The sequence below is a fragment of the Ammospiza nelsoni genome, chromosome 2, assembly GCF_027579445.1.
Source record: "Ammospiza nelsoni isolate bAmmNel1 chromosome 2, bAmmNel1.pri, whole genome shotgun sequence".
Lineage (NCBI taxonomy): Eukaryota > Metazoa > Chordata > Aves > Passeriformes > Passerellidae > Ammospiza > Ammospiza nelsoni.
In genome coordinates, this window is record NC_080634.1 from 93,679,612 (window position 1) to 93,707,347 (window position 27,736).

The 27,736-nt window shown below is 41.5% G+C and overlaps 2 protein-coding genes and 1 long non-coding RNA gene across 5 annotated transcripts in view; 1 reads left to right on the forward strand and 2 right to left on the reverse strand.

Moving 5' to 3' along the window:
- Positions 1-1,371: 1,371 nt before the first annotated feature.
- On the reverse strand, positions 1,372-20,320 carry LAMP1 (lysosomal associated membrane protein 1). Its single transcript, XM_059467121.1, has 9 exons — positions 20,134-20,320; positions 11,278-11,393; positions 9,326-9,539; positions 9,060-9,221; positions 5,857-6,074; positions 4,318-4,440; positions 3,366-3,435; positions 2,994-3,164; positions 1,372-2,381 (listed from the first exon to the last, which is right to left on the reverse strand). The coding sequence occupies exons 1-9, from the start codon at positions 20,168-20,170 to the stop codon at positions 2,242-2,244; spliced, it is 1,251 nt and encodes a 416-aa protein (XP_059323104.1). The 5' UTR covers positions 20,171-20,320; the 3' UTR covers positions 1,372-2,241.
- A 78-nt stretch (positions 20,321-20,398) lies between these two features.
- LOC132070377 (uncharacterized) lies at positions 20,399-26,214 on the forward strand. Its single transcript, XR_009417965.1, has 2 exons — positions 20,399-20,492; positions 20,856-26,214. It is a non-coding gene; the product is annotated as an uncharacterized LOC132070377 (long non-coding RNA).
- CUL4A (cullin 4A) overlaps positions 24,916-27,736 on the reverse strand; it is a 34,291-nt gene continuing 31,470 nt past the window's right edge. For 2 of the 3 annotated variants that reach the window (XM_059467120.1, XM_059467119.1), the window contains 3 exons: positions 27,556-27,728; positions 26,577-26,729; positions 24,916-26,302 (listed from right to left, as the gene is read on the reverse strand). In XM_059467120.1, coding sequence (XP_059323103.1) covers positions 26,207-26,302; positions 26,577-26,729; positions 27,556-27,728 — 422 coding nt within the window. In that variant the 3' untranslated portion in view covers positions 24,916-26,206. Of the gene's footprint in view, positions 26,303-26,576; positions 26,730-27,555; positions 27,729-27,736 lie in introns of those variants that run through there. The other variant, XR_009417963.1, reaches the window with a different exon arrangement.

Here is a 27,736-nt window from a genome sequence, read left to right on the forward strand (position 1 = left end):
TTTCATGGTGTAGAGTAAATTATGTGATCTGAGTCCTGACTGTCAGTCATTGGATGGAATACAAGCATCTTTTTCCTCACTGCTCTCACTTAAGGAACTCAAATAGAGCAAAGTGCAGGGCAAGAGAGCAATCAGTGATCATCACTAGCAGTTGATCTATGCAGTGTGAGATGGAGCAGCTGTAGTGCAATTCTCCCACACCCGTGGCCCTAAAAATTTGAGTAGAAACATTTGTAAAGACATCCACGAACAGACTTCTTTGACAGGGACGACACGGCACAGTTCCTAAGTCTGTATTGGCACCGGGCCACTTCCAGCCCTGCTGGGGCCAGGAGTCTGGGAATTGCTTTCCTGTCCGTACAGAGCCCTCTCGTGGCCAAATTCTCTCCTTTCAGCTGGGAAAAGGAGAGACAACTGGAGCACTTTGTGGGGTTTTATGTTCCATGTGCAACAACTACTTTGGAAAGCCTCACCTTAAACAGCACTCCAAGCTCTCTTCATTCCTCGTGCAACGTGGCTTCCCCCTATCTTGCACATTGAGATTTTTTTGTTCCTCAGCAGAAAAAAAAATCTCCTTTTTCAGAGGAAGTAGAGGATTGCTCTTCTGGACAACTCAAGACTGCTACTCTGCAGTGACTCTGAGGTATCCTATCCTTTATGGTACCAGGCATACACTTTTTCTTCAAGTACTGAATTATAAGGACAGTAGCAGTAACATACTCCTAGTATGGCAGCAGGTGTTGGGAAACACTATTGACTCCTAGGAAAATTCAGCTTCCGGTTACCTTCAAATCATGGGGCATTGGTCCAAAGCCAGCCTTGCTGCCCTGCATTAGGTTCCCTTGGTCAGGAGTGTTCTGTGCAGTTCCTGCCCTGCAGAGCTGGTACTGCTAACACCAGAGCCTCCCTGCAGGAGGGAGTCAGGGAACCTTACACCAAGGTTCGTTTCCAGCACATAACTAATAACACAGCAGATGTGACTTTCCTAGTTTGTGGTAAGAGGCCAACTTCAGAATCAAACATGAAATGTCATTGACACAGTCCTAAGAGCCTTATCAGCACTGTCAGAAAGTGAGGCTCAGGCAGGCAGACTGGTACAGCACATGTCTCAGGAAGTGACACTTTAGAGTTAACTCCTCCAGGTCTCAGGTTACCAACGCAAAGCTTTCCTTGTTTCCAAACACAAAGAGCAAAACCAACCTGATTCCAACACACACACACAGATTAAGGTTTTCCTTTGTGCCACAAGGAAAAAACTTAAGCACTTGTTTAACTCCACACTAATGATTGCCTCAAGCTTCCCAAGTATTGCCAAACCATGACTTCAGCCCTCAACAAACAGTTTTAAGAGTGATCAGCAATACTAAGAAATACAGAAAAAAAAGTGTCTTTATTAGCATTGTTACAGGCAATGCATACATAAGAACTGATCCTTAAAGTGTACAACCCCCCCCAGCCAAGTTTAAAGCAATAGAATCAGCAGATTGAGATCTATATTGTACACATGTGCAGTAACAGGATCTCTCAGAACCTTCCAACAGAACAGACTGAAATAACTTTACAAAAAAAAGTAAATAAAAATAACACCCATTTTAAAAAAGTACCAGCTCCTAACAAGCTGGCAGAGCATCAAAAATATCAAACAGGGGAGTTGTCCAATCATAAAGAGTTCCTGTAAGGTTTGAGTATTGCATCTTTCACACCCTGCATGTGCCAGGCATTGAGTTTAAAGCTTAGTAAAAAATACACACCCAAGAGACAAGGTGAAGTTCAGGTTTTAGATTTCAATTTTGTCAGTTGTTACTAAAATTTTTTCAAATGCATCATCAGTATACTTTACATCATCGCTCAATGGCAGCGGTGCAAATAATGAACCTTTTCCCTTTGTTAAGAGTTCTGAAATTGAGTCAGAGTTAGCAACATCTCTCTCTGGAATCTGTAGCTGACATAATCTTAGCCAATTCCAAAAAAGCACCCTTAAAAACTTTTAGCTTCTTTCTAAGTGGGTAAATATTAAAACTAGTTAGCAAAATTAAACACCAGAATCTTCAGAAGTTATTTTTGTGCATAGTTAAATGCTGCAAGATGATTTCACATTTAATAAAGCAGACTTTAAAGAAGCAATTTGCAAGAAAAGATGTTACCTTACAATATCAACCAGTTCAGGGGAAATGTCGGGGGATTTTTTCCCCCAGCCTCTTGCAATTGCTTTTCATCTATACTGGATTTTAGTGCAAGTAATTAAATTGTTTGATATCCAGCATGGCTCCTCTTTCTGCCAATCAGGTAAGCAATCAAGACAATTAGAACAAGACCAGCAAGGGCTGCACCAACTATTATAGGGATCAGCATGTTATTTTCATCCAGTTGACATTCTTCCACTGAAGAGAGAGAAAAAGATCCATGTTAGGTACTAGTGCACCAACAGATAGCTACATGCAGAACTTCAGCATTCTGCTCTCAGCATGTCAATAAAACTGGCTCAGCTAGCTTGTCAACAGTGAAAAGGAAGCCAGGTCCACTAATTATGATCATTCAGGATGAAGTCTTTCTAGCACCAGCTGTATACACAATATGGAGATTATACTGATTGTTTCCTCCTCAAGAGCTGTTATACACAAATTTAGCCATCATAAATATCCACATGACCCTTCCCACAGTTATTTTGCTTTCATCATAGTCACAAGGGACAGGTTTGCCCCTTTCACACAACTGTCTGCACATAGTTTGGAGGGAAAGGTAGCACCCTTCCTTAACTCTTCTCTGGACCATCAGGAACAAGTCCAAGTTGTTTCACAGCTTTTTACATACTTCTCCCACTAGCCTCAACTTGGACATCTTAATCAGCCCCCACATCATATGTAGTGGGGCATGCAGAGGCTAAGCATAGCACCCACAAGCTGACATTTGACTACAGAATGTTGTATTTATAGCTAAGTATACTTCACAAATCTTGGATATTTGACAGGGGCTGCCAAATGCAAACCTCTTACCTGGCCCAAATTTGTCTCCATCAATCTTGAAAATCTGGACCTGAACATTAAACACATTGAGAAGGGCTTGGTCCGAGACCTGCAGATTCTCCTCAGAGCTGCACTTGTACGAGTTCCCTACTGAAGCTCTCAGCTCACTCATACTGTTGTTTGATGCTTCAAATTTTGGATCTGTGTAAGAGAAACTCTTATTAATATCTTATTCAGAGAAACTCAATCAATTATATAAATCTGAAGAGCAGGAGCTATAAGCTCATAGAGCCACAATTTGATACATTCATCCCTAACATTTCTCATACATTATTTAATGCAGGCTACCCTTAACATTTAAAGAAGTAGTCACAGAGAGAAAATTTTTTTAGAAGTCCTTACTTTTTGCTTCAGAAGGCAGGGTTGTGCTTACACTCACACCTTGCAGGAAGAATTTTTCAGCACTTGCATTCTTAAAAAAACCACAAAAACCAACAAATCAGTAGTTGTCATTTAGGATGACGATGTACAAAATAAGATTTTCAGGTTGCAATCTGCATGCATTTTGAGAAAGGTTTTTAAAATGTAGACCACAAATGGGATTAGCATCCAGAGGAGGTGTTTAGTTGGACTTCAGGAGAGAAAAGCTACAGAAAGTATGCACCTTAAGGAAGATTATTTTGTGAGAGGGCAAAGAGCCAGAGAAAGGAGGCCTTGACACCCCCAAACTGTTGAATTCCACACTGCAGGCATAGTCCCACCCATTGCTTAAGCAGCCTACTTGCAGTGAACTTGGTACCCCACAGAGCTGTGGAGTCATTTAATAGCAACAGCTCAACGTGATCAGCATGAAAAGGAGCATGAAGCTCTGACAAACAGTAGATTCAGTCCTCAAAGGTATGCAGCTCAATACAGCACCTGGGGCAGGGCTGTGGGAAACAGCATTCCCAACCATCACAGGGGACCAGAAGACAAGCACACTTGGCCTTTGGGCTGTACACAGAATATTAATGAGAACTTAAACCCAGCTCCAGGCCTAAAGTTAGATTAGATGCCCACTTGTCACAGGCTGCTCCCAGTTTCAGCAAGAAGCCTTAAAAAGTAAGCAACACAATCTTCAAGGAAGTTCCCACTCCAAACAAAATACTTTTCTGTGTACATGTGCATATATACACAAACACATTCTTTTCACACAATGGTAACCAAGCATAAAACCCACTAAATCCTAGTATTAAAACCAAAGGAACTAGTTACTCTCTTTGTTGCTGTCTTTTTTTCTCTTGCCCTTGCCCCAGTTACTTTTCCCACATGGAAAGTGCTGCAGACCCTGCACACTTGGTGCAGAGATTCTTACCAAGGCAAACTGGAAGATAACCCTTGTTTTCTCAAAAGTCAGGTTCAACAAGGCAGATGAATTGTCACATCTCCCAGAAGAAGTTGTATTATGTGGTACGAAATTCAGCAACTCCAAACCCATCTGTGAGAGAAGAGGAGCAATTATGACACTTGAAGGGACTGAGCACAACACCTTGCACTCAGCTGAGCTGTGGCTGCCTTGTGTCTGGTGCCTACAGTTGTGTTTGCCCTGTGTTCCAGACCCCAGGGCAGACCCACAACTAAAGCTGGCACACAACTAACAAAGGGCACATCCAACAAAGCTTTCTGCAGCCCTGACTGGCTGCAGGCAAGAACCCAACTGCTTTCTCCACACAAACTGCTTGGGTCCTTGTGGCATAAGAAAAAACATCAAGAACCACCACACCACACAGAGGGCAAGATGCTATAAAATACTGCTTTGACATAAGGTAGAAGCAATTAAGGGGACCACCTGTCAGCAAATCATCTTATATGTCATTTCAGTTCAAAATGTTTTACTTTTGTAAAACATGTCCATGGTTTGTGATTTTATACTGTCTTGCATCTGCAGAAGGCTGTGGGTTTAATGCCACTTGTCAAACAATTAAATAGAAACCCTTTCAGTAGCTCTTAGCTGATCCTCATGTGACCAGAAAACCTACTTGCCACCTCCTCACTGGTCATTACACTAGAAATCAGCTGTTCCACCAGAAGCAGAACACCAGAATCAGGGAATTTCACACAATTAAGGTGGCTAAAACACAGTTACCATCACAACAAGCCAGTGTGCAGCCACACACCAGCTGTAAGTGATCATGATTTTACCTTTCAGTCATCAACATCATAAATAAATGCAGTAGCACTGTTTCCTGTTGGGGGCATTCAACAGTCCTTTTAGGACTCTGGGTTTGTCCATAGGGCTGGCAAGCCAGGCTCTGCAGCAACAGTGGAGGGAAAGAATTTGTGCCAGGGCTGGATCTTACAGATACCTTGTATTTTTCCTCTCTTTTTAAAAATACTATTAAAATCAGATGTTATGCAGCTTTTAAGCATCAAAGTCAAACCCAAATGTCTTCAGTACTGGCTAGAGGGTAATTAAGTCAGAAGCCTGTCCAGTTTTACAATAGTAATTTTCCCTTCTACTAATCATTCACTCTTTCTATACCTCAGGCCAAATTTCTGTATTTAACAGTTTAAAAATCTTGTTTTGATTGCAACTTTGATAACAGGATTCCCCATGTCATATCTTGGTAATTTTTACTACTTCTCTTAAATGACCATATATACACTTCCTGGATTCAACAGACCAGTTTAATGCTGCTTTTAGTGAATGGAATAATCCTTAAGAACCACTTTCAGTACAAGTGTTTGGAATGTCACTAGTCCAGAGCAGGTTAAGAAATTCAAATAGAGGACAATGATAGATGAACACAAACACCTGAGCTTCTAAAAGAAAAAGGTTAGCTTATAATAATTTACCAACTCTTCCCCAAAGAAGAAATCTGAAGGTTTTGAAAAAACAAAAATCAAAATGTACCTTTTCATCTTTTTTTGGATAGGTGATATTAAGCTGTAAGCCCATGTAGGCCAGTACACAGGTTCCATTTGGACCAGTCACATTGTATTTACCAATTGTGGGATTTTGGGGTGATGATGTTGGTGTTGGGCCAGCTGTTGGAACCTGGCCAGTAGTCTGTTTAGGAGTTGTAGGTGCCATAGTAGTAGTAGAGACCATATCTTCAGCACATTCTGTCTCTGCAGAGAAAGGAAAACAGTCATTACCAAAGAAAATGAAGCTGTGGATGATCTACCTTTTTAATCCTTGAGGGAAAGACAACACAATTTCAAGTAGCTTTTTTCCTAACAAAAGATAATAAAAGCTCAGAAACACAACAGTAAAGCATTACCTAAAGTCTTGTTGCAAAGTCTGAGACCCTTTTAAAGCATGGCATGAGAAAATTACACCTCTGCTGTTAATTTACTAAATGCATGGGGACCACATCCACTTTCATTCACATCCATCATTTCACTTTGCCATCAGCTCAGGGTAAATCTGACAGACCCAGCATTCCTGCTGTCCTGCTGTTCCAGTGTTCCTGCTGTCTGTTCACAGCCAGGCTGGGATCCCTATCACACACTCTGGGCACTCGTGTGGGAGAAGCAGAGGAAGAGTCCTGCTCACTGTTCAAAGTGGTTTCCCAGATGTATTCTCCTTCCCCTCACTCTCATTATTCTGGCAATAACCAGAGTAGCCTTAATATATTGCTCTGGCTCTTCTGTCCTTGGGGGGGGATTCTAAGACTGCTTCTGATGCCAAGTTTTCTGCTGTATCCTCTCTTCAGTCCTGCACGAGGAGCCACCCTCCACGGGGTTAACAAGGCTGTGAAGGTGTGCAAGTTCACCTTCTCTTTTCATCCAGTCCAGCAGCAACTTCCAAGGGAACAGTGACTCTGATTTATTTGCCAGACTACTTGGAAACATGTGGCAGCAAGCTCTTAACTTGATCTGGGAGCCAAGAAGGTTCCTGCATTGAACATCTAAGCCAAAACCAAAGGTCATAACAAAGACATTACTCAAGTAGAGACTTCCATGTTCCAAGCCAAGGTCATCTCCACATGCCAGGGATAACAACTTGCAACTTTTTAAGGACAACAGCAACTGCAGCAACAATCAACTCTCACTCAAAGGGCCTACTTCTAAAATTTAAGGCATACATGTTTCACAGATACAAGACAACTAATAAATAGCCTTAAACAGTTTAAGCAGCTTAATTTTTGATTATGGCTCAGAGAGAAGAACTTTAATCACACCGTCTGAAGTCACACACACTCCAACATAGCATGCTTTCCTATTTCTACTCCACTCCTGGAAAGTCCAAGAGCAGAATGAAGGTGGATGAAGAAGGAGTGATCCTGCATTTTATAGACTGATACTGGCACTTCAAAGGAGAATTACCCTCTATCTGCAAGACCTCAACACACAGAGGCTCTTCTTTAACTTGGCACAGATGGAAACAACAAAATCACATTGAGTGGAAGTTTGGCCTAGTTGGAGTTTTGATACATTATTTTTACTGAACTGATTTAGAGCAGTTTCTAGTAGCTCTTCAGGACAGATCACAAGATGAGACAAATCCTTATGTCTTTTATTGACAGTTAGAGGAAAGCAGCTGGCAAAACTACCAACACAGAGGAAAAGGAAGTGTCCTTTCAGAGCTGCAGATAACCACTACCATCCCCTCAGTCACTAACTTCTAGTACACTGACAGAGTCACAATTTCCATTTATGCAGATGCACTGAATATTGACCCTTCTTCCCTTCAGTGAGCCTTGTACCAATCACTGGCAGAAATATCCTTTCATTAAAGATTTGCAGAGAAAAGAAAAACATTAAGGAAAAATTCCAGATCTGAAGTTTATCAATAACTAGCTGCCTAAGGGACAGGGGAAGGCACAAGCCTACAAGAATGGAACCAGAGGATTATATAAAAGAAGATCTTAATGTCTTAAAAAGAAAAGTATTACACAGTAGGGAGATTTCACTGAAGTTTTGTAGAAGCAAAAATCAGCTTTTCCCAGTATCATATCTTATATTAAACCTGCTGATAAACAATCACTTATCATACTTAACTGCTAAAACAATCAGATCAAAGTTCCATAATTAAAAAAAAATTAGTTCTGAAGACTCCAGAAATAGAAATCAGTGTTTGGTGTAGGGGTTTTTTAAGCATAAATGTAGGTACACATCTTTACTGCAAACTAGTTCACTGAATGGAAAAGTTTGACCAAGGGAATGGTACATACAAATCTGAGCCAGTCATGTGAAGCAGCCATAAAGGAAGTCAATGCCGCTATTATCATACATCAGGCAAGGTATTTTTCACAGAAATTGGACAAGGTGGAGGGAGATACTCCAGTAGAAGGCACTTGTTCATTGTAACCATTCCATGCTAGCACTGGCTGCCCTAATTTTTAATATTAGTTTCAACTTAGCAGGTGCATAAATGTGATGAACAGCTGAAGGAAAGTTCTACATCCCAGGAAAAATGAAGACTCTAAAAGTAGGGCAAAGACTTATCACTCTCTAAGATAGTACGGGTAATCAGTTTATACAGCTCTTTTGTGTTTGAAGACTGCTGCCACAAAAGCAAAGGACATGAACACACCAGGAAGTAATTGGCCTTTAGTAATTTGAAGTAAAATTCCACACTACTTTTCAATACAAAAAAATCAGGATAAAAACCTTAGTGGTTGTCTCTGAAGGAGAAAAACCTGACTTTTACAGCTGACATAAAACCTCCTGTAGGAAGATGTTCGTTTCTGCTCTCTACAGACCAATTCTCTACCGTCTGCCATTATTTCACTAATTTTCCCCAGAGCACAGAGTAACTAGTTCAAATTACTCTGGTAGAGGCCATAATGCTTGGAAGTTATCAGATACTTCTTAAACTAGGATTTTGGCCCTGTGCCCACTCAACCTACTGCAGCATGCGTTTAACACCCATACTCATGAACAGCCCAGAACAATACCCATGGGAACCCAGGGCACTATCCCCTAGCCACAGACTCTGACATCCTACAGAGAAAACCTGAGGCAAGTCCATTCATTTCAAAAGATGCTGTTGTCAGAGTTTTAGATCCAGTACTCACCTTTAATACGATTAGTCAGGACTTACAAAGAAATAACCTATTATTTGAACTATTAGCTCATCAAGTTCATTTTCTGTTACAAGATACTTACTGTTCACACTGAAAGTGCCATTTGTGAGATAGGCTTCCAAAGTGACATTGCTAAAAGTAACATTGGCATTCTTCATATTGATGTGCTTGGAGTTGATGCATCTGTATTTTGTGCCCATGTGTGCCTGAATGACACTTTTATGTGACACAGTCTTCATGCCCACTGTAAAAAAATACATTGCATTAGTATGTAACAGTATTCAAAGAAAGGACTTAGTATTATATCTGGAAGGGTTTTGCAGTAACAACAGTAAGTTTTTATTTTACCTGTACTTGAATTTGGGAATAAAGTTGCATCTGACAGATTGTAGTGGAAAACTAACTCTTCAACTTGGTAGTTGTCTGCAGATTCTGAAAAATTCAGGCTTAACGAATGTCCTGCTCCAAAATCCAATACCAGAACTGGATGAGATGCATTATCTTTACCACATGAGCTCTGTGAGTCTACTGAAGCATTTTGTGGAAGAAAAAAGTGTACAAACTGTGGGGTAGAAAATAAAACACATGTAAGCTTTTCCTCACAGCTTTTTAAATATCCCGTGAAACTGTTACAAACATACAGCAGACATTACATATAAGATGTCTACTTATATGTGACAGTGTTCACAGGGGTCCGAGGATAAGGGAAGAGATGAGGATCTGACTCCATGTTTCAGAAGGCTGATTTATTATTTTATGATATATATTATATTAAAACTATACTAAAAGAATAGAAGAAAAGATTTCATCAGAAGGCTAGCTAAGAATAGAAAAAGAAAGAATTATAATGAAGGCTAGCTAAGAATAGAAAGAGAGAGAATGATAAAGGCTTGTGGCTTGGACTCTCTGTCCAAGCCAGCTGACTGTGATTAGTCATTAATTAGAAACACCTGCATGAGACTAATCACAAATCCGCTTGTTGCATTCCACAGCAGCAGATAATAATTGTTTACATTTTGTTCCTGAAGCCTCCCAGTTTCTCAGGAAGAAAAGTCCTAAAGAAAAGATTTTTCATAGAAGATGTCTATGACACTTATATACCAGCATACAGCAAGCAGCGTGCTACTGGCATTGAAGTTTGAGAATCCTGCTCTCTGAAATTGGAGGACTAAACAGTACATACTCACAGCACTTCTAAGACTTTTCTTCCTTCTAAACCAGCAATATGAATTTGCAGGTACTTCTGTACTACAAGAATCAAATCTGGCAAACTCTGGACATGTGAAAAATGGGAGAATTTAAGCTCTGCTTCTTGTAGTACAACTGAGCAAGAACAAAAGTGAATGGTACATCCTATGTAGCTTGGCTGTAACACTTTGAGTTTATTACACATTATAAAGAAATTGGTATCTGAAGACCAACACAACATTTACTTTGAAGTTCTGAGCTTACTGCTTACAAAAAGAAACAGACAAAAGTATGTTATGAAAGAAGTCAGCTCTGAACACATATACCAGTATCAGCAGGATTTCATACCATCAGCACCACTGAAAACATGGATTATAATTGTATAAGCCTCAGTTCGAATCACACAGAGCAAGTGCACCACACTGGTAAAGTAGTAGGATTTTTTTAACCTTATATTGCACTGATGGCTAGGAAAAAAAAATAAATCAACAACACAAAACTGCAATAAGACTATAAATAATACCCAATTCCTATTCAGTAGTGAAGATACAAAAAAATCCCAAAACTTATTTGTTAAGGTAAATTCTTAATTTTCCATTAACAAGGTTTTGCTGTTAATATGAACAATTTGTAAGCATTGCACTAGTCTGTAGATACACTGAAATCTAGAGATTTGCCAAGTAAGAAGGTCACAGATTTCCAGAGTTTAAAAAGTTTAAAAGCTATGTTTCAGTTTAGATTTAATCCACGTGAGTGTGACCAAGTTACCAAAAGAGAACTCCGTAGTGTTTTTGCCTTTACAGTTCCAGTGAAAGCCATTTTATTTATCAACAGGACAGGTGTGGAATTACAGTCACAAAAGTAATTGCACATGTTTTGTTTGTGTTTCTTTCAGGCAGCCTCAACCTTTCCATTTAATTAGAAGCAGCATCGGTAATAAAGAAAAGCTGATGCAACATGACTGGAAGAGTAAAAATCTTTGTGGAAGCAGCTTTTCATGCAAAGATACTCAGAGAAAGTTTAAATACTGCACATGTGCAAAGATACCACATATTTTATAAATAGTAAAAAGACTAATAAATGAGAAGCAGTCAGATACTCACTGCCCTTACCTCTTTTTGCCCACCGACTTTGTATTCCACTGAGAAGGCTACTGTCAAATCAGCAATTATGCAGACCTTACCACTTGAATCTTTCACTTCAAATGAAGAGGAAGCCTGTAAAAAGCCTGATAAAAATAAAAAGTGGTTAACCTGGTGTCACATAAATTTGCATTTTTAATCGCAAAGAGACAAATATGTACAACTGTACATTTTAGGAGTAAAACTTAAGCATGAGTTGAGTTTGGAAACTTTGGCATTAACAGTCTCTAGATTAACTTCAACATCACTAACAAACAGAAGGCAAATTAAACATCTCATTTATAAAACTGCAAAGCCACTCAAACCAAAACTGTTGACATTCTGGTTCCTAAGAGATAAGAAAGACATGCAATAAACAGCAGTCACAGTGCTCAAGGCACCTTCAGTGCTCTCTGCACACAGCAACCATTTCACCATCTTCAGCCAGACCTGGCTTAGCTTATTTGATCCTGCATGCCTCCAACACTCTGCCTTGCCCCCAGAGCACAGCATGCAGCCTTCACTCCTGCTGTACCAGGGCACTCAGCTGCACGTGCACTGAATGCAGCATTTAGAAAGCCTGGATGGACTGCAGATGTTTTGAAGGCACTGCCAAAAATAGCATGATAGAGCATGCTACCCCTGCCAGGAGAACTTCTCTTTACCATCCTCACACTCTCCACACTTTAGAGGAGGAGGAGGCCAAGACCTTGACATACAGTGAGGTTATGTTTTCCTGACTGGTTTAAGCTAAACTCAGACTGAGCTGCTGAGCAGAGCACAGAAAAGCCTTTCTGGACCTTGTTCCACTGCAGCCTCTATGCTCAGAGCACACTGGGTACAGCTGCCCAAAGTACTGACATAACAAGGACACACAGCAAGGGGAGCACGCAGCCATCCTTCTCATGGCAGCATGGACTGGCACCAGTGGGACAGTGCCCACTGCCAACAAAGCTCCACACGTGGGACACACTGGGGCAGGCTGGAAACAGCTGGAAAGCTGGTTATCTCCTCCTTCATTTGTGGCAAGGGATATCTGACAGTGCTCCTGCACCTGACCAGTTCTTCATTTTAGAATCTTTTATTTTTCAGATTCTCAATTTGTCACCACCACACCCCACAAGTGAACCTCACTGCAAAAACTGTGAACCATCTTCATGCTAGCACTTTATCAGTTTGCATTTGCAACAGCTTCAGTCTTGCAGAAAACCTGATAAAAAAACAGCTGCAAGACATAAGCCATTATCACAAGCAAATAAGCTTTAAGGAGACAAACATGCTAATCCATTCAACTGCTGATAACAGCAAAGAGATCCAGATGAGGGATTATCCATTAGCTAGCTTCCCTCCCTGAGAAGTTTTCCAAAAACAAATCTTACAACTTTTCACTGCAAAACTATGGTGTGTACAATTGTACAAAGACAATTATTAGGAAAAATTGGACTTTGGTCAGCTGGACTTCAGCAGAAGGCACATCAGTTGCAGGAACACATTGGAAACTATTTCTCTGGCACCCAGCAAGCATCTTCCCTTGTCAGCCTCCCCTTAGCAACATCACATCCTCTCCCAGCACCAAGGAGGGCAAAGCTGGAATCCATTCAACTTTATCTATTTTTCTGAGAGTCCAGACTTGAAATCAGAGATAGACAGAAGAAAGAAAATGCTTAAGAACAGACAGCATAGAAAACTTAATTCAAATGAAACCTGTCCTACCTTTGCCTTTATGTCCAGCATAAAATGTTCATTAAGGAGCACATATTCCCAACGAAATGTTATTTACTGCAATTCAGAGCAGTATCAGAAACATGCTCACCCACATGAAAGTTTCAATTTGCATTTACAACTGGAACTTGTTTACATTTCATGCAAGCACTGCTTTCTCCTAAGCAAGCTGCTTACACCCTCCTGAAGATTTCTAGCACAGCATAGAAAAAAGCTGAGGCAGGGAATAAGAATCCATTGCTCCTTGAACTAACACTATGACTGAAAAATGTGCTAGAATGAAAACCTTCAGTGTGCATGCAGACTCCCTTGTCTGATAGCTATTAAAATCTTGGCAATTTTAGAGCTAAAAATAATGAAGTAACTGAGTAAAACAATGAAAGAAAAAGAATTTTTAAAAGAAATGCAGGGGAAAGAAAAGACTGAAAAATAAGAAAAATGTTACTGGCCTAAATGAAAACATGACAGACCTGTCCATTACAAATGATTTAGAGAACAACAGACAATGCTGAGGTACCAGAAAACACGAAATGGAAGACAAATTCTGGTAATGAAGAGCTGATAAATCACCCTCAGCAAGTTTAAGTAATAAAGAATAAGGGGCATGAATGAACATTAAATAGTAACACCTACATAGCTACTAGATTTTTGTAAGGTTAAAGTCATATCATTACATGAATCCTGATTTCATTAGTGTGGAACAAATGCTATAAAAGCCCAGTCCTCCTTAAGAACGATTAGCAGCTGCTGGATTTGCAGTTTCAGTGATGAGACACTGAGTGTCCTTGGTGGAGTGGCGAGAGCTGTTTCACTGCAAGTAAGGCAACACTCCCAGGCACGGTGAGCAGACAGAACTGAGCTGCAGCACCATCTGCTCCCAAGGTCCTGAAGGAATGCAGATGAAAACAAGTGAAATGTATGGGACATAGGAGCAAAGAAAAATTGAAAAAAAACGCTGAAGAACAAATGAAGACGCTGAAGGAAAGAAGGTCCCGCCTACTGTCTGCTCCAGCCAGTTTAAGGCACAGGAACAGCTCGCAGCAAAGCAGCTGTTGAGTTTTGTAAAGGCAGTTTCAGTGTCAAGTAGTGATTAATGCATGAATCATCACCAGCCTACAAACACTACAAGCCTACAGTCAAAATGTCAAGACTACAGAAAAGCAAACTGATGTTGAATCAATCCATTCTGGGAATATTTCTAATAAAGTTACATAATGTATTGCTTAATTCTATCAGGGCATATCTACAAGTTGAGAATATTGTTTGTACATCTCATAACAATATCATTCTTTGTAGTTAAACACAAAAACTGATACAACCTCCAAATTCTTAACTTTAGGCTTCAAATGTTCCTCTTAATAAACTGCAGAGCCCTCTATGACAACTGTCCGTGGCACAGCAAGTGCAGTACTTCAGATTTAAATTAAGCAGTCCAAGATCTTTCAATAGCCAAAAGTAAGTTTTGTTAGGTTCATTATCATTTGGCTGGAAGCACTACATTATGGATATCTAGTAAAGGAATTACTAAAAATGGTCAAAGAAATTTCACTTGGTTCAGATGCTTCCTTTGTATTCCAGTAAATTCCAACAAAAGACTGCTCATAATATTTATTTTAGCAGCATATTTTCAATTGAAAATCATAAGACAATCACTCCCTTCATACCTCATTTTTGCAGTGAAGAAATAGTCATGCCAAGAAAACATTTCAGGCAACTGTTAAAGCAACAACTAAAGATCTTGCTTGAATAAAATCCAGCATCCTTCTTTATCTAACATACCTACCTCAAGAAAACCCAAAGTATATTAACAATCTGAGATAAAATAACTAAGTCAAACAAAACAAATACTTCCTTGATTGTCTAACAATTTATCTTAAAGAAACCCACCTCATAAAGTTGTTTGTTTAAAGCTGAACACTACAAAGCTAACAAAACAATCTAGCACATGCTTTCAGGTTTCAGCTTTTTTATAACTGAAATCCTGTTAGTCAAACACAGCTACCCATGATTTACTCTCCCATATAATGGAAACCTACTAAGGGAGAGAGACAAATGGTTGTTGTGTGCTCGAAAATCAAGCCGATTTAATGGGAACTGTGTACACCATCTGCTTGCAAAGAGGACATCAGTTACTTCAGTTAATGATTTACTTTGCCTCCAATTCCTATTAGAAACATGAAACACTGACAATAAGGAAAAACCAAAAGCTACTTCTGTATAATCTGGGGTTTATTACTATAGTTTCCTGCATAAGTAAAAACTTCTTTAGCATTGTTCTCCCTCTTGGGATAAAGGGCAGCAAGCCATCCAAATCCACCTGGGCACACATCCTGGATCATCAGCACTTTAAGCCATACAGATACCTGGTGCATGGGCCTGCCTGCAGGGTTCAGGAGGGAAACCATTGCCTGTAGTGCTCAGGAGGAAAACCATGGCTGCAGCACAGTGAGCTGCCAGCTCCTGGGATGTGCTGTGATGGGGCTCAGAGTATCCCACAGCCTGGTCACAGCCACAGATTCTCCTCAGCTCCAGCCCACCTGGAAATGCTGCACAGCAGCACTCTGGGATAAGGGATGCCAGCCCTGAATAATCATCCTGTACCTGAGCTGCAGCACTGATGTGTTGCCTTGCACCTTTGCCCAGGTGTTCTGATGACAAACACAGTGAACACTGCTATCTGTGGGGCATTAATCCAAGGAGATAAGAAATGCTGGTCATTATCTAAAGAAGGTTTATTTTCTATTGTACACGTTAACCAAACTGCCCGGTAATTTACTCATTCTGGTGGTTCAGAATGATCCTGTCATCTCAGTGCCATTCTGTGAACAGTGGTAATTTCAGTCACCACTTTTAACTGCTAAATCTATGCCAGAGAATAGAATGGAAAAATCCCCAAGGAGTTACACTCTCCTACAATGCTCTGTCTTCCAATGTATGCACCACTCCCAGAGGGACACCAGGTCCAAGTCCTTTATCAGAAGACCAAGTCAAGATCACTTCCTTAGGATTCAGAAACTATACCACCTTGGGATAATACAGAAAGACAGGAACAACTGAGAGCAGGAAAATCCTGTGACAGGCTTGACGTACAAAACACTTTGCAAGAGGCAAGATGGTCTCCATGAAATGATGAGTTATACTTACCTTTCACCAACAGACACATGAGACTGAATGCTGGCTGCCTGGAAAGCTGGCAGGAGAAGACAAGGCTGGATTCACTTGAATACCCACACAGTGGTGGGGAAAGGGAGAATAGAGCTTAATTCAGAGATAAGAGAACTTGCTGCACTTGAGCAGGTGCAGCACCTGATTACACCAAGTTCCTGATTCTGCCCAGAATATGCATCCTTGCCAACCAAGAGACAAATTCATGTCATCTCAGATTATGGTTTTGATATTGTTGATTTCAATTAAGGCAGCAAACATTTTGTTTTTCCATTTCAGTTTGCAGATGAATAATTCCTGTCCTTATAAACCAAATTACACAAGCACAAAAGCATTAGAAAGGAAAAGCAATCTAACAGCCATACACTTACCATTTGACCAGAGAATTGCACAACTCTCTCAAGTTTAGTCACGTGAAACTTCTTTATGGCTTCCTATCTAAAGGAAGGAAGTCTTGGGATAGCTCTACAGCAAGTGATTGCTTGAGTGCACTGGGAGAGCTGAACTCCCCTGGCCAGACCCTTTTCAGCATTCACACAAGTCCATTTTGAACTGGCTCTGGATAGTGCTGCTGTATCACACCACACAACTAACACACATTCTTCAAGGCAGCTGCCAGCCCCAAACAATGTTTTGAAGAAAGGAGCACTGTGTGACAATTTAAAGAGAAAGCTTCCCCAGAGGAGAAGATATTGGAAATAAACTAACTGCCTGAGTAAAACCACCCTCCTAGTCCTAGAGAGTAGATCTTAACCCTGCCAAGGAAAGTAAGAATACAGGTGTTCCCATATCATATAGACTGAATTCCTGTTAGAAAACAGATGCCATCAGAAGTTTAATACAAGAAAACCAAATGTATTAACTGTGAACTACTGTGCTCAAGGCTGAACACTGGGGAAGGAAAAAGTGCCCACAGAGCTGAAGCACATTTAAACTCTGTACTCTTAATGCCAGGGTGCACCTAAGACTCTCACATTTGAAATTAACAGTAGAAAAAGTAGTTCTGATAGTCAGTGGTGCTGTCAAGGGATAGAGGAGGTTTAGAAACTGTTATACTGAAACTGAAAGGGACACCAGTCCATCTTGAAGTCAGATGCCCCAAAACTGTGGAATCCTGATTTACCAAAACATAAGGTACATTTAAAAGTATGCAATGTAGAGTCCAGATAATGCAAGGGATTGTTCAAATAGCTGTTGTAATTCCCACCACTTACATGCCCAAAAGTGTCTTCTGCCAAGCTTAAGAGAACACATACCAAGAAATCCATTTCAGCACCAAGCTTTCTCAAGGAATTTCCAAACAATCACGGCTGACTTGAGAGCAAAGACAAACTGTGGAAGCTGAAACAAGCAAAAGCAAGGTGTGCCTTTTGCTAGAAATAAAAGTTTATCTTTGAGACCTACAAAGGCTTATCAGAGATAACAGCAGTTAATGTTGCAACAGAGTATCAATCTTTGAGTCAGGTTCCTCTGTACTTAGAGGCAATTCTTCACTCTGTCATCTGCCAAGTAACCTATCACATGATGACTGGCACGCTAATTCAGATCCTTAGACTCTGCCCATACACTTCAAGCAGCTATCAAGCAAACACTATGTCAAGGACAGCACTTGGTAAAACAATATTTCCAAAGTTGCTCAACATTAAAGCAGTTAGATTTTGTGAAAACCAAGTTATGCTGGTCTCAGTTGCAAACACCCAATAATGCCAAACCTGAAAAAAAACCAATTCTGCACCAGATTTCTCACTGGCTAGAATTTATTATCAAGTTTCTCAACTATCTCTGCATGGGTAGTAAGGTTTGAAATTCCTCTTTGGACTAGAGTTGCACAATAGAAACATGTGGATTATACGTCAGTGACTCTGAAATGTCATCACACTACTTTGAAAAACTAATTTTCCCTTCTGCAATTCTCAAACACTTCATTACTTATTCACTACACATGTCTGATTCTAACCTTAAATCTAGAGGAATGTGTTCTGTGATGTGTCAGTGTTTCAGTAATGAAACAATGTACGGGTGCTCCAGATCTCAGAGAGCACGAGCAGCTCTGCTGGCTTTGGCACACAACCCAAGTGACTCATCGCGCTCCACAACAGACGAGCACCATCTTACCCAGGGTTTCAAAAAGCAGCAGCTAAGTTTAGGGGAGGTACTTCCATTGCCCACAGCCCCCTTTCCCTGCGTGTACCATATGATACCTAAATGTTTTCTTAATTCCATATGTATATTTGACGGTAGTGAGGAAATTGATTACAAAATGCTCAATGCTGACACATGGAACGTTCAGCTTAGTGCTTGCTGCTCAATCTAAAGAGAAAACTGAAACACTAAGTGAGATATGGTGAGGTATTCAGGTGGGAAAAAAATTCTGCTGTCCTGAAGTCAAGGCACCACCAAACAATTCTCACATCAGCCCCACCCATACTAATCTTTCAGTCTTCTGTGATCATGACCTTATCCTAACCAGTGTTAACTCAGATGATTAAAAGGCTGCAAATGAGCTAAAATATCTAAAGACTTCAGCTCATATATTATATTTCTCTCTTATTCTTCTCCCCTTACCCACAACCCAAACCCCACACTCTAGAAAGAAAGGGGTCTCTATCTGCACCACAAGATCTTCCCCCAAGATTGTAGTATAAAGTTATGCAGAAACGCCCAGCTACCAAGCTACTAGACACTGGTACAAAGTCCTGACTATCAGTAAATAAAATTTTTTAAAAATCAAAAATAAATAAATCTGTGGTAAAACAAACTAATCTGTTGCCTCAGTTGCAGAAACCTAACACATCTCACATGCCAGAAAGCGACAAAGATGGTGCACCAAATGATGTTTTTAACTGCCAATTAAGCAGAGGAAGACTACTGCAATGGCCAAAAGTATTAACTGTGGCACCACATTAAAATCACAAAAGCTGATTTGAAAGCAAACCATAACACAATTCTTCATTTAGCCATAACTATATCAAACAAGCTATTCAAGTAACTCCCACTACGACACCAGTTCAACAATACTTCAGCTGGCAGCCCTAAAAGGCAGGAGCACTGTAAATCACTGTGCTTGCTGCACTGGCTCACGAGGGCTGGATATCTGAACTGCTCGCTGCCCTTTCCGAGCGGCACCTTTTGGGCTCAGTGAGACTGAAGTCCGGTCAATGGCGATAACGATATTTACTACCAAAGAGGCGTTACAGGAGTCACAGGGACTGTCCCGGCTCAAAAATGATGGCAGATAAGCATTCTCAACTGCTACTCTATTTAGGAAATATTTTGGCTAGCTGCTGAACAAGTTTCCTTTGCTGCCAAAGCCACAGCTCAGAAACCTGCCAGCGTTGTGTGATGTGGCTTTCAAGACAAGAAACCAAAAGCAAGGCAGTTATCAGAAAACAAGCAAGACACACTTCCTCGTTAAACAGCCTCGCTGACCTAACAAACCTTCTCATCAAGGCACTGAAATCTCTCTATTCCAGACGCGTTCCCTATTTTACTCAAGACAGGGCAGGAATAAAGCCGTTAAGCACCGGAGCACTATCTATCCTATAGAACAGCGCTGCTTCCTAGCAATGACATCAGTACCCCCGCGCCTCCGTGCCTCGTGCTCCAGGCGCGTTTCCAGGTCCTTCCCGAGCGCAGTCCCCGCACCCAGCGCAGGTGCCCAGCCCGGCGCTCCCGGGCCCCAACGCGGCTCAGCGCGGCCGCCGCCGCCTCCCGTCCCTCATCGCCTCGGAGGCTCCCGGGCGCCACAGGGGCCCGGCGCGGGGGATGGCCCCCAAGAGCCCAGAGCCCCCGCGGCTCAGTCAGCGCCCGGGCAGGCCGACAGCAGGCAGGCGGAGCGGTCGGGTCTCCGGTTACAGGTGCCGCGTCCAGCGCCGCCGGCCCCGGGGCCCCCTCAGGCCGCTGCGACCCGCCCCCGCCACCCCGCCGATCGCACGGGCCTCCCGCGTCTCCCCGCCTTACCGAGCAGGGCGGCCGCCGCCAGCAGCCCCCGGGCCATGTCGGGGTGCAGGGACGGGCGCGGCGGGAGCGGGCTCGGAGCGAGGGCGGGCGCGGGGCGGCGGCGGCTCCGCGCTCGGGGCGCTCTGGCGACGGCCCCGGCCGGTCATGTGACCGCTGGCGTCACGGAGGCGGACCCCGTCACGTGACCCGGCCGGGGCTCGGCAGCGGCGGTGAGGGCGGGGAGGATCTCGCGAGGGGGAGTTCTCGCGAGAGCGGGGCCGTGTGCGGGGAGCGGGGCCGTGTGCGGGGGCTGGCGGTGCCGCTGGGCTCCGGGCTGCTCCAGGGTGGGCTTGTGACACTGCAGCTAAAGGCAGTCTGAGGTGAGTACAGTCCTCTCACACAGAATTAATTCAGTCCCAGCTGTGTAAAAACATCGGAAGGTGATGGTCTGTTGTCGCCGAAGTGTTCTATGTCTGTATACCCAGATACACATATGAGTCACATGTGTTCCAAGGCAAAACAGGGACTGCTAATGACGTGTTGTTACATGGGTAAAAATTGCAATTTCACATAGCTTCAGATGTCTGATGGTTGTTAAGGAATCCTTTTTTTTTTTTTTTCTTTTTTTTGAGAAAACCAGAAAAGGTGAAGTTAGCTTGTAAACATTCTCAGACGTAATGGAGATGGACAGCCCAGGTCACTTGATCACTTCGTAATCCAATGCTCTCTTTTATCCACACTAGGGGGATGCTTACTTCACCTGAAACCCCAGAAGCTGTATCTCGCTCCTGCAATCCTGTTTGTAGTCCGACTGGAATGTGTGCCAGTAGCAGCGTGCCTCTGCTTTCTCCCAGTGCCTGCTGTAGAGTCCCTCTCCTCACTGCAGGCTGCTCCAGATTCATCTCTGAGGCAGAATGGTTCCTGCTCCCAAGCTGCCTTCGTCCCTTTTTACATTGAACCCATCTGAAATGCAATTTAGGTAGTCCCAGCTGCTAAAGTCAAGTTCAGCTGCTGTGAACTTGACCTTTCCTTGCTGTTTGTCTCAGTTCACTCACAGTTCCTGTTTCCCCAAAACATCCTGGACAAGTTTAGTTGCTCCTTAACGATGGCATGGGGATCTGCCTTTCATTTTCAACGCTATTGCTATAAACACGTATTTCTTTTTTAATGCTGCATTTTTACCTGTGCATTTTTAGACACAGTAAGGCATTATTTTTGTTTGTTTTTCCCTGCAGCACTTCTGGCAATCTTGATTCTTTCCATGCATTGCCAAAAGCAGAAGTCAGTTTGAAAAGGACATAATGAGCAGCTCTGGTCAAGTGTTTGAATGACTCATCTGCAGAGGGGTTGAGGGTAATGGAGGTGGGACATGGGTTGTTCTCATTTTGGATCACTGTTTTTGGAACCTGCCCTGGGAGTGGAGGAAGGCCTGCAGAACACAAAGACAAATGGGGAGAGAGGCCCAATGTCAGGTTTAAACTTGGTGTGCAGTATTCTGCCTCCCTGCTGGAAAACCAGTAGGCATCTATGAAGGGAAAAATTACAGATGTTTGGATTGTCCACAAAAAAAAAAAAAAGTTGCATAAAGCAACAATACTGTGGTAAAATTTGGTAAATAAGGAACATAAGGTTATCAGCAGAGAACGATGTTGACCTTCCATGATGTGGATCATTAGCTCACTGGGCCACTGTTAATGGGGCAGAGACAGCACCATATCAATTTCCACCTCCCTGCAGTACAAGTACTCCCAGGGTGTTTGTCAGACAAATGCATCAAGTCTTGCACAACCGTGCTGGCCATCAGCCCCAGTGCTTGGTAACTTGTTGGCTGACATCAATCAAACATGAGAGCAGGGTAAGACATAAACAAAGTCAAAGCTTCTGTAAAAGCTGCTATATACACAGCCTGGAGGTCCAGATTTGTGCTGTCACTGAGGGAAAGGAAACATAGTCCATACCCTGGCACTGCACATTTCATCTGACAGAGCTGCTGGCCATGCAGCATGCTCACAGGCCCAGACAGGAATCATGATGCACTCCCTGGCCTTTCTTAAGAGCTGTGGATGCAGATTGGGCTGCTTGTGGGAAACAGCCAGGAGAGTTAGGAGCCATACTACAGTAAAAACTGTCCTGTGAAGCCAAGGCAGAGTACAAACAAAGGAGACAGAGTACAGGCTGGGAGATTTTACAAGGAAAGAATTTCCATGAAACGTGACTCTGTTTTCCCATAGCCTTTTGCTGAGTATTACCTGACTTCACACAGTTACCTACTTTCAGAAGAGACTTGCTAGGAATGGCTGACCAAGTTCATGGTACAGAGTCCACTCTCCTGAACATACTCGCCAAAGATAATAAACCTACAAACAGAATGGAACCATTTAGGTTGGAAAAGACCTCAAACATCACTGAGTTCAACTGGCAACACAGCACTGCCTAGCCTATCACTAAACTATGTCCCTAAGCACCACATCTAGAGGCCTTTTAAAAACCTGCAGGGATAGTGGCTTCATCACTTCCCTGGACAGCCTGATCCAGTGATTGACAACCCTTTCAGTAAAGAAAGTTTTCCTAATAGCCAGTCTAAACCTCCCCTGGCACAGCTTGAGGTCTTTCCCTGTCATCCTGTCACTTGTTAGCTGGGAAAATAGAGCAATGCCCCCACCTGGCTACAGCCTCCTTCCAGGCAGTTGAAGGGAGCAACAAGGCTCCTTGTCTGGAGCCTTCTTTTTTCCAGCCTTAACTCCAGCTCTCTGAACTGCTCCTCCCTCATAGGAGTTGTGTTCCAGACCCTTCCCCAGCTCTGTTGCCCTTCTCTGGACACTCTCCAGCCCCTCAGTGTCTTTCTTGTAGTAGAGAGTAGTGAGTAGCCCAGAACTGAGCACAGGATTTGAGGTATGGCCTCACCAGTGCTGAGTACAGAGGGACAATCCCTGCCCTGCTCCTGCTGCCACACCATTGCTGATCCAGGCCAGGATGCCATTGGCCTTCTTGGGCACCTGGGCACTGCTGGCTCATGTTCAGCTGCTGCCACCAGCACCCCAGGTCCTTTTCCACTGGGCAGCTTCCCAGGCACTCAGCCCCAGCCTGGAGCAGTGCAGAGGTAGATCTGCATAACAAATTGAGACATTGAAGTTACCTGAAAGGTGTGTAACTTTTTTTTCAAAGATGTATGGCACAAAGAAAGGATGAAAAAGCTGCAGCAGATCAAGAGTTAAATGCTAAACCCAGGTTCAGCTAAAGGAATCCAGGGAAAGCTAAAATACAGACCTAAAGAAAAAAGACCCAAGGAGAGGGCAGAAAGGAGGCTGTTGGCTGGAGAGCTGGAACTGCCAGGCTTGGGAAGCACCTGTAAGTCAGCACCCAGCCTACATTCTTACAATCACTTTCCCTCAGGAAATGCTGGGCCAGATAACAGCATGTCACATTTAGGAAAATTGCTTTTTAAATGGATATGTTTGGGTAAGTTAGAGCCCCCAGCTGTATCCAGGCTCCTGCTGTTATTTTTGTGATTCCACAGAAGCTGCTCTACAATTTGTTCTAAAAAATGCCAAGATCCACATTTCCCTGACATACCTGAACATTGATGCTCTATAGAGGACATCTGTTACTTTGCTGCTGCTCAACATCTTCAACACTGGGTGATCTTCCAGGAGGAAATGTTTAGCAACCTCTGCCCTGTGGGTACAGGTACACTTCAGCAATGTGACCCCAAAGAACCAACTGATGCAGGCAGTCAGACTGCTCAGCCAAATTCCATCACCAGCTACTGAAAAGCAATCAAATGCAGCTCTTCCACTATGGAGAAGTGATTTCCATGCTGACTAATAAAATAACTCCTTACCTGTTTGGTTTAGCACATAAAATGTCCCAGTAAGAAAAATTTGAGGAAATCAAATTAAAAATGAGGACCTGAGAAAGAGAGTGACAATTACCTGGCCTGTCAATCTCTCCCAAAGCTTTTGAACCTCTGAAGCCACTTGCAGACCAGTCTGGATAAGTTTTCAGGGATCATGACATTCTCTGTAGGTTCAGGGGGTAAGGGGATGGGTAGAGAACCAAGGAGAACCCCTTTGAGTACTGCTGCTTGAGGCTATTTGCAGGGGATGATGCAGCTGGGTACCAAGGGCATACAGCACAGAAAGACAGGCTTCATAATTTCCACTGCTGTGGAACAATTCATTTTTAATTGCTAGACCAGAATAAAGTGGCCAAAGAGTCCTTAGTCTGTGGCAATTAAGAAAAACTGCATATCTCAGCACTTTTAATTAACATTGCTTCTTGAGGCAGAACCATTTCAGTCATCTTCAGGATAACAGCACTGCTTTAAGCTATTGTTTAAAACTACTGAACCAGAACATTGGGGTTCAGAAGGGGCAGGCAGGACATTCTCACTGCTTCCTGACAGTTCCTGCACACTACTGCCAGATTTCAGTGCAGCCAAAGCCTCTCTGGCCATTACCTTTCTGTGAGGCACATATTCCTTTTTGGTTTAGAAGTCTGGTAAGATGGATCTGACTGGTTTCCAAATACATAAAAAGTGAACTACATAGTGAATGGTAGAACACTAAAAAACCAACCTCAAAAATAAACTCAAGTGCCACATCCTCACAAAGGCTAAGAAATTAATACTTAATATGCATCAAAGATTTTATTTGCATTAACTGAAGATTCAAATATTAAAATAAGTCTACATTAAATTATAATATTAAATATGCTTTAAATATGATAAGCTAAATGTGTTTAGTTTCCAAACACAAAGGGAACAAAATAATTCAGAATGCAATACAATTAATAACACCAGAGGACAGAATAAGGACTTTTAATATGTAGTTCCACAAGTTGTCACCTCATAGCACTGTTTACTTTAAGAAACCCCACGTTACATAAACTTAGTAAGGTATCTCTCAAGAAAATATTGCTCAGGTAAATTCTCCTTTGTGTAGTGATCAAAACTCCTTTGGTAGCTCTTTTTCAGAATGAAACATACCAGTAGACAAATAAGGAAAATAAAAGAGTCTTGCAAGTATTACCAGAAAAGGTGTCTTCCTTATAGTTACAGTTATCTAACAGATCTACAGTGTCTTTCACTCTTTAATTCAAATCAACTTACATATGTACAATATGTAACAAAGTACTCACAAAGTCCTCAGTCTTTCAAGACAAAAAGCTATGCTTTCCCAATATTGAGACCATAAAAGTATTTCTTTTAAAAAAGGTTTTGTTTTCTTAAAGTGGAGCACGCTGTACAGTAGGTTCCCTGGATGTTATTTTCAAGGCAGAACTAAATGTTACAGCAATTACAGTGAAATACACCTGCTGCCCTAAAATGAGGTAGGGCCTCCTTGACTCAGATCTATCTTTGCCACCCAAGCCAGCAGAAGTAGTAATAATAGAACAATCCATATTTTAGCTAAAGAATCCAACAGCTCAGCACACACACGAATGCAGCTGTCCTCTTGGCACTTCAAGAATCTCACTTCAAAACCTGATTTATCCAAACCAGACTGAAGTTTGAAATAACTTGGAAGAAAATTACCTGAACACAAGTTTAAGGGTTTTCATGGTGCAAAACTTCAGTGTATTTCAACAACACTGCTTGTACATACACGTTCATCAATGAAGGGTTTTTAAAAAGTTACCCAAGTTGTAACTGTAGCTAAAGAATGCAGCATTTAGGGACTTTGTGGATGCAGTTAGGAACACCTAAATGAAGAAACCAGACTTGCATGACAGAAATATTTCTCACACAAGTGCTTTTACCTTTCCATCCAACTTCAATGACATTGTTAAAGAAAACTGTAAAACTAAATTTTGAAGAACCCAAAAGAACAAAAGATTAACTGAAGGGAAAAAAAACCCCAGGGCATTTAAAGTTACTAAGAAGTCTTGACAAAGGTGATCAATTAATGTCATTTTGCTTCTTTTCCACGGCAGTGCATGCAGCTGCTTGAATAATGTACATCAGGCTGAAATCTGCTAAAAGGAAAGTCTGGAACAGCATATGTATTTGGTGTCCTAAAGATATATGTGGATGATTTTGGTTTTTATTTTTTAAGGTTTTTAAAAATTTTTAAATAAAACTATTTCTTCTTCTTTATGCAACATAGTGGAACTGATTGGGGTTGTCTTTGTCTCTCTCCATATAGTCTCTGTCAATGAGAGATTCAATTCTCTTTTTCAAGTCTCCAGGCTACAAGAAAAGATGAGATTAGTATAACAGTTAGTAATACGAAGGCAAACATATTAAAAAAATACTGCTAAAAGCTGCATAAGAAATGCATCATAGTATGTAATTGATGTAGTATGATACTCTGACTTATTTCTGTTTACACAATACCTTCCTCTTTGGGTTTAATTCTATGATATTTCACATTTCTTGCTCTTACAGACAAGCTAAATAGAAACACATATTACATATATTTAGATAAATCTAGGATGGTTTGACAAACAAAAACATGAGTTACCTTTACAGGAAATTTCAGCTGATTATACAATTCAGAAACAAGAAGATTATGACCAAGAGTCTTCCTCATCTTCATTATTCGTACAATAGCAGCATCAATCTGATATTGCCTGTCCTGAAATACTCTTTCAGTTGTGCTGACCTGTTCCTCAACCTAAAGAACAACACAACACCACAAATCATATCACCCTCTGTTGCTACTTTTATTCTATCTCTATAGTTAACCTTCACAATAAAATGAAGCTCATGCATTTATCTTTGAGACAGATGCATGCATTGCTGCATTCCAAGAGCTAAGTGATTTGTGAAGTGTACTGCTAAAGCAAGTACAAGAGAAAATTCAGGATAATGTAAAGGAAAAAATGTGTCTTACATTATTTGATAAATAAAAGTAAATCTTAGAAGCTCCCCTAAGATTTTTGAGAGAGCCCATAACACTTTGACAGCCCAAACACAGCAGTGTTTTGTGTCAAACTCCAGTTTGACCATCAGGGAATTTAATATGCAAAGGCAAAAAAGAAACAAGTCACTGTTAATTAGAATATGTCACCTTGTGTCAAGAATGGGAATTCAGATACAACAAAAAAAGGTTTGCTTTCACTGCAGAATCAGGGACAACCTTAACTTTTATAGACTTCTTATCTGCTAAATATAGAATGACATGGTGACATTTGATTCATGAGTTCAGCAATACCATAGAAACTGCCTAGATGGACTGAAACATCTACAAGATCCTTTTAGTTTAATATATAGCCATTTAAATTTGCAAGCACAGGAAGCAATCTAAGTTTTCAATTTCAGTGATTTTAAAGTCTTTGTTGCCTCTCTGAGTCATCCTGACTACTCTGAAAATTAATTATAATTTGAATTTAAATATTTGTTTCTTTATATGCAAAAGATACAAGAGATTACATCTTTCCATATGGGATATGCAGATAAACAGATAACACATAAACTGAATGAATGCAAAAAGTACGTACTGTTTCTTTCATTTGAATCTGGTTGATCTTTATTCTAAACAACTTATGCTTGAAATCACCATTAAAGATGAATTTATCTCCATCTTCTACATCCTTGCCCTTTGGATTTTTAATCAATACTCTTGCTTTTCCACAAGCTAAAGACTGCAAGGTTCTTCTTAATTCACTGTCCTCTGTGAAG

What these genes read in the sequence shown, in the direction of transcription:
- LAMP1 (XM_059467121.1), bottom strand. Translation starts at nt 20,170, where the DNA reads ATGGCCCGGGGGCTGCTGGCGGCGGCCGCCCTGCTCG. An exon ending in ATCCAAAAAAAGATGAAAAG is followed by an intron (nt 4,441 to 5,856) that starts GTACATTTTGAT and finishes CTTCTCTCACAG; the next exon opens with ATGGGTTTGGAGTTGCTGAA. An exon ending in TTATCTTCCAGTTTGCCTTG is followed by an intron (nt 3,436 to 4,317) that starts GTAAGAATCTCT and finishes GGTTTTTTTAAG; the next exon opens with AATGCAAGTGCTGAAAAATT.